This window comes from Vulpes lagopus, chromosome 1, assembly GCF_018345385.1.
Source record: "Vulpes lagopus strain Blue_001 chromosome 1, ASM1834538v1, whole genome shotgun sequence".
NCBI classification, from domain to species: domain Eukaryota; kingdom Metazoa; phylum Chordata; class Mammalia; order Carnivora; family Canidae; genus Vulpes; species Vulpes lagopus.
The window spans coordinates 131,905,756-131,912,517 of record NC_054824.1 but is presented as its reverse complement, the minus strand read 5'-3'; the positions used below and the strand labels follow the sequence as shown (position 1 = coordinate 131,912,517).

The 6,762-nt window shown below is 42.6% G+C and overlaps 1 protein-coding gene across 1 annotated transcript; it reads left to right on the top strand.

Moving 5' to 3' along the window:
* The first annotated feature begins 1,166 nt into the window (after positions 1–1,166).
* On the top strand, positions 1,167–1,421 carry LOC121471723 (40S ribosomal protein S24-like). Its single transcript, XM_041722486.1, has one exon. The coding sequence runs from the start codon at positions 1,167–1,169 to the stop codon at positions 1,419–1,421; it is 255 nt and encodes an 84-aa protein (XP_041578420.1).
* The last annotated feature ends 5,341 nt before the right edge of the window (positions 1,422–6,762 follow it).

The following is a 6,762-nucleotide window of genomic DNA, read 5'->3' as shown; positions in this document are numbered from 1 at the left end:
ATCCCTGGGTGGCGCAGTGGTTTAGCGCCTGCCTTTGGCCCAGGGCGCGATCCTGGAGACCCGGGATCGAATCCCACATCAGGCTCCCGGTGCATGGAGCCTGCTTCTCCCTCTGCCTGTGTCTCTGCCTCTCTCTCTCTCTCTCTCTCTCACTGTGTGCCTATCATAAATAAATAAAAATTAAAAAAAAAAAATTAAAAAAAAAAAATAATAAGATGGCAATTCTCCCTAACTAACCTACAGATTCAGCATAATCTCTATATAATCCCAAGTGCCTTTTTGGTTGAAATTGATAAACTGATCTTGAAATTCATATGAAAATGCAAAGAAGGGCAGCCCAAGTGGCTCAGCGGGTTAGCACTGCCTTCCACCCAGGGCCTGATCCTGGAGATCGGATCGAGTCCCACATCAGTCTCCCTGCATGGAGCCTGCTTTGCCCTCTGCCTGTGTCTCTGTCTCTGTCTCTCTGTCTCTCTGTCTCTCTCTCTCTGCCTCTCATGAATAAACAAATAAAATCTTTAAGAAAAGAAAAGAAAATGCAAGGAACCCTCAATAGCCAAAACAGAGAAGAACAAAGTGGGGGACTTGCACATGTCAAATTGACTACAAGGTGGGGTACCGGCTCTGCCTTTGGCTCAGGTCATGATCCCAGGGTCCTAGGATCCTGCCCTGCCTCAGGCTCCCTGCTCAGCAAGAAAGCTGCTTCTCTCTCTCCCACTCCCCCTGCTTATGCACTCTCTCTTTTTCTGTCAAATAAAATTTTAAAATCTTAAAAAAAAAATTGACTACAAGGCTACAGTATCAAGAAAACGTGGTATTCATATAAGAACAGACATACAAACCAATGAAATGGAATTGAAAGTCCAAAAATAAACTCTGATTCATATTTATAGATTTTCAACAAGGATGTGAAGACAATTTAGTGGGGAAAGAATAGTCTTTCTAGCAACTGAATATTCATCTACAAAAGGTCCCTACCTCAAACTGTACATATGTCAAAATTAACTCAAATGGATCCTAGACCAAAATGTTAGAGCCCAAACAATAAAACTCTTAGATATCTCTCTTCCTGCCTGGCTGCTTGAAGCTTGGCCATCATTATCAATGACACAGTAACTATCCAGACCAGGAAGTTCTTGACCAACAGACTACTTCAGCAGAAGCCGATGGTCATTAATGTTCTTCACCCCAAAAAGGTAACAGTACCTAAGACAGATTCTGGGGGAAAACTAGTCAAAATGTACAAGACCACACCAGATGTCATCTTTGTATTTGGATTCAGGATCCATTTTGGGGGTGGCAAGACAACTGGCTTTGGCATGATTTATTATTCCTTGGATGATGTAAAGAAAAATGAACCCAAAGATAGACTTGCAAGACATGGCCTGTATGAAAAGAAAAAGACCTCAAGAAAACAGTGAAAGGAATGCAAGAACAGAATGAAGAAAGTCAGGAGGACTGAAAATGCTAGTGTTGGTGCTGGAAATGGGACAACAAAAAGAATAAAGATTCTGCAGTGACTCTATCTGTGGTGACTACAGATTTTTCATGAGAGGGTTAAAAAGCTAAGAACTTTTGGGGCACCACTGGTGGCTCAGTCAGTTAAGCAGCCAATTCTTGGTTTCATCTCAGGTCATGATCTCAGGGTCTTGAGATCAAGCCCTATGTCAGGCTTAGTGTTCAGCAGAGTCTGCTTGTCACTCTCCCTCTCCCTCTACTCCCCCCTCCCTCTCCCCATGTTTGTGCTCTCTTTTTCTCTAAAATAAATAAATAAAATCTTAACAAACAAACAAACAAAAACTAAGAACTTTTATGTGGAGAAAAAACCTCTTAGAAAAAATATAAATACTTATGACCTTGGATTAGAACAAGCATTCTTAGATATGACACCAAAAGCACAAGCAACAAAAGAAAAAAAGATAAACCATCAAAATTAAAAAGTTTTGTAAAGCTACCACCAAGAAAGTAAAAAGATAACTTACAGGAGAGAAAATATCTACAAATCATATATCGGATAAGCGACTTATACCTAGAATATATAAGGAACACTTAGAATCAATAATAAAAAGACAACCTAATTTTAAAATAGTCAAAGGATCTGAAATAGACACTTCTCCAAAGAAGATTACAGATGGCCAATAAACAGATGAAAAGAGGCTTTAACATCATTAGTCATCAAGGAACTGCACATTTAAATCACAATGAGGTGCTGCTTCACATTCACTAGGATGACTAGAATTTTTTAAAAGACAGAAAATAATAAGTGTTGTAAGGAACCGCTCATATACTGTTGGTGGGAACCTAAATGATACAGACTTTGGAAAAGTCTGGAAGTTCCTCAAAAAGATAAACATACAGTTACCATACGACTGGGAAATTTCACTCCTAATAAACCCAAGAGAAACGAAAATCTATGTCCACATAAAAACTTATGTACAAATGTTTGTAGATATATTGTTCATAACCGCCAAAAAGTGGAAATAACCCAAACATCTATCATTTAAGCAATCAAATGTGGTATATCCAGACAATGGAATATTATTTGAAAAAAAAACAGAAGGACTCACACATGCTGCAACATGAATGAACCTTGAATATATTGTGATAAGAGAAAGAAACCAGTTACAAAGACTACATGTTGTATGATTCCATTCATATGAAACGTCCGGAGTAGGCAATTCTATAGAGAGAGAAAGTAAATTAATGGTGCCCTAGGGCTAGAGGTGTGTGTATGTGGGGGGCAGTTGGGAGTGATTGCTAATGGGACAGGGTTTCTTTTTTGGGTGATGAGAATGTTTATTTATTTATTTAAATATATTTTATTCATTTATTCATAAGAGACACAGAGAGGGAGGCAGAGACATAGGCAGAGGGAGAAGGAGGCTCCCCGTGGGGAACCTGATATGGTCCCCCCAGGACCCCAGGATCATAACCTGAGCCAAAGGCAGATGCTCAACCAGTGAGCCACCCAGGTGCCTCAATGTGAATTTTTAAAAAATGAGTTATCTGTTTTATGATGGGTGAGTTTTGGAGTTTGTGGGTTTTGACAATTTGATCCATTTCATGTAGTTTGCCAAATTCATTTCCACAGAGATGTTATTATTGTTTTAATGTTTATGAGATCTGTGGTTACATTTCCTTTTTCATTCCTGATCTGGTAATTTCTGTCTTCTTTCTTTTTCTGTTTGTTAGTCTGACTAGAGAAAATCAATTTTATTGCTCTTTCAAAGAACCACTTTTTGGGTTCATTGACTTTCTGTTTTTCTGTTTCCAATTTTATTAATAATTGTTCTTTGTTATTTCCTTTCACCTAGTTACTTTGGGTTTATTTTGCCCCCTACCAGTCCACCCCCCACCCAAGATTCTTATGCGGAAGCTCAGATAGTTGCTTTGAGACATTTCTTGTTTTGTAATACAAACATTTAATGTAGTTAACTCCACTCCCACTTTAGCTACATCCCACAAACTGTGATATTTTATGTATTAATTTTCTTAGGGCTTAATATTTTCTAATTTCCTTTGAGACTTCCTTTGAAAAAGTGTGTCATTTCTTTCCTAATGTTTGGAGAATTTTCAGTTATCCTCCTGTTATTGATTTATAGTTTAATTCCACTATAGTCAGAAAGCGTATTTTATATGATTTAAATCCTTTTAAATTTGTTAAAGGTTTGATTTATGACCCACAGTATGGTCTATCTCAGTAAACGTTCCATGTGTACTTGAAAAGAATGTGTAGTCTGCTATTGTTGTGTGGAGTGTTCTATAAATATCATTAATTCAAGTTAGTTGGTGGTGGTGTTCAGTTCTATCTTTGCTAATTTTCTGTCTTTTATTTCTAGATATGACATAGAGGGGATTGGCAGTTTCCAAGTATACTAGTGGATATATCTACTCCTTTTCTGCTCTGACAATTTTTGCTTCTTATATTTTGAAGCTCTATTCTAGGGTATTATACATTTAGAATTGTTATGCCTTCTTAGTGAATTGATTCTTCTATTAGCATGTAATGTCTCTCTTTAACATCATTTTCTTTGCTCTGAAGTTTACTTTGATATTCATACGGTCACTCTTACTTTGCTTCGGTTGGGGCTTCCATATTTTTTTTCCCATAGTATAGTTTTTTTCATACTTTTTCTTCTACCCTACCTGTGTTATCATATTTGAAGAGTTTCTTTAGACAGTATGTACTTGAGTCATTTTTAAAAAAACCTCTGCTTTTAACCTAACTGGTATGTTCAAGTCATTTACATTTAATGTAATTATTGATATATTTTGATCTAGACCTCCCATTTTATATTTATTTTTTTCCTCTAGTTCTCATTTTTGTTTCTCCTTTCCTACCTTTGTTTGGGTTAAACTTTGTTTCTAGTATTCCATTTTAAGTTGTCTAATATATTTTTGACATTATCTTATAATGTCATAAAGATATCTTACAATATCTTACAATTTTTTTCAGTGTTGGGGAAGCCGGTTCTTGAACATCTGCTCTCCTGTGTCTCCTACTGTGTGGACCAAAACTACAAACCCTGATTACTCTTTTATCAGGGTCATTTCTCAGCATTGGGCATGGAGGGGCCAAAAGCAGTGAAGACTGCAGGTTGGAACATGGTGGCCACCAAAGGGAGAAGAAGCCCCAGGGCTGGGGCACCAGAAACTAGAAGGAAGAAGTACCCATGTTCAGGTATAAACCCTGAAGAAAGGGGGAAAAGAAGCTGACCTTGTTTGTTTCCCTTTGCTTCCACTCTTCTCCTGGGCTAGCCTCCACCTCTCCCTGAGCTCCCAGCCAGGGGACAGCCTGGCCTCCTGGTTTCAAGGACTCGTGTCACTGCAGTCCCTGACTTGTGAGCATGTTAGACTCTTTGATCCATGTTCTCCCGGAGAAAAAAGTCTTCTAAATTCAACTGATGGGTTTTGGGGAAGGAAAGGTCAGGAAGGAAAGCCTCAGTGGTCTTGGGAGTGGAGCCCTGTGGGCTATTCACTGCACTGCTGGCCTCTCCCTGCGGGGAGGGGGTAGTAAGGATGCAGGTGTTGGGTGTCTGCACTTTCCCTCCCGTAAGTGTCAGAGGGAGTTCTCCATCTGGCAGTACCGCACGTACACAAAGGCTCATGGTTGGTGCAGACTGCCCCCTCCCTTCCCCCGTTCCTTCCTAAGCCATCCCTGGTGGTCCAGGAGAAACAAGACGGGATTCCAGCAATAGAAAGAGAAATCGGCTTTCATCAAAGATTTAATGGCTGCCGATCCCTTAGGGGCATTTCCTAGTGTAACAGTGCCACCCGCTGGACAAGCCGCCACATACACTGGCTTGGGTTTGGGTTTTTTTTTTTTTTAATTTGGGGAAGTTCTTAGCAAGCTCTTGACCCATGGATGCCTTGGAACTCTTTGGTCTGACGTCCCGCATTTTGGGGGTAGATCCTCTCAGACTCAGTGACTAGCAAGGTGAAAAGAGCTCAATGGGCCTCTCTGTTCCATGGGAATGGCATATTCTGGAGCCAACTGGCCTGGCTTTATCAAATGTCTGTTTTCCATAAACTGGCAGCAATGCCTTTTCGGGAAACAACACCCCCTAAAGCAAAGCCACTGATTTACCAGGGTCTTTGATTCAGGAAGGTTCCCCTAACCCCCTGGGCCTGCTTCCCTGGTGGCTTAACTCAATTGGTGACGTCCATCACACCACTGCAGCTACTCCATGTCATCTCTGTAAAACAGAGGGACCGTGATTGACTGCTCAGGGCTGAATTCACGACAGCCCTGTTCTCCTCCCCCCCCCCCCCCCCACTCCCCCACTCCCCTTGATGAGCCTTGCTACTGTGTTTGCTGACTCTGAGCTATTGCCAGTGTCCTGGTCATGGGGCCTGCTGTGTGGGAGACTCTAGGCTGGCAGATTACAGGTGCCCCTCTGGGTGGGGACAGCCAGCTGAGGAAACAAGTCGCTGCTGCTGGTGGGACAGTGGTGTCACTGATGCCGATGGACTCAGTAAGGATTCTCTGGTGGGACCAGCTAGAGTCAAATCGCTGATCAGGCCTCCATGGCCCTGGGCCACCTGCAGGTTTCCCAGGTTTCCCAGGTTCCCCAGGAGCCCAAGCTGGGGAGATGGAGTGGGGTGGGGGTGCTGCAGAACAAAGAGGGGAGCTCAGTGCTGGTGCTGGGTGCTTCAAATGCCACTCTCCTGCCCCAGTGCATGGCCAGCGTGCACCTGTCAGGGTCCCCAGTGGCTCCATGCAGCCATCCAGGGGTGTAGTTGCCTTCAGTGGTTCACACAGGGTGGTGTGTGCCTTTTCTGTCTTGCCTGGAACTGGAACTGTGGGAAGGATTTGAACAGGTGCAGGCAGGAGGAAAGGGCAGTCACCGGGGGCCTTGGCACCCCCACAAAGGCACAGAGCTGGGCACACAGGGTCAGCAATGAAGACAAGAGTAGCCATCTGGCAGGGTCCTAAGCCGGAGAGAAGCTTGACAGATGGGGGGCCCACATGAGGGGTGTGGGCTCTACTAGGCCATGGTCATGGGGCTCACTGAGGGGATCCAAGCTGAGAGGAGAGACAGAGAGACAGAGAGACAGAGAGAGAGAGAGAAGAGAGCTGTGACCAAACTATGCTTCAGGGCCCTGTTCTTGCTGTTTCTTCCACCTGGGATTTTTTTTTAAAGATTTTATTTTATTTATTCATGAGAGACACACACACACAGAGAGAAGAGAGGCAGAGGGAGAAGCAGGCTCCATGCAGGGAGCCCAATGTGGGACTCGATCCCAGGTCTGCAGGATCAC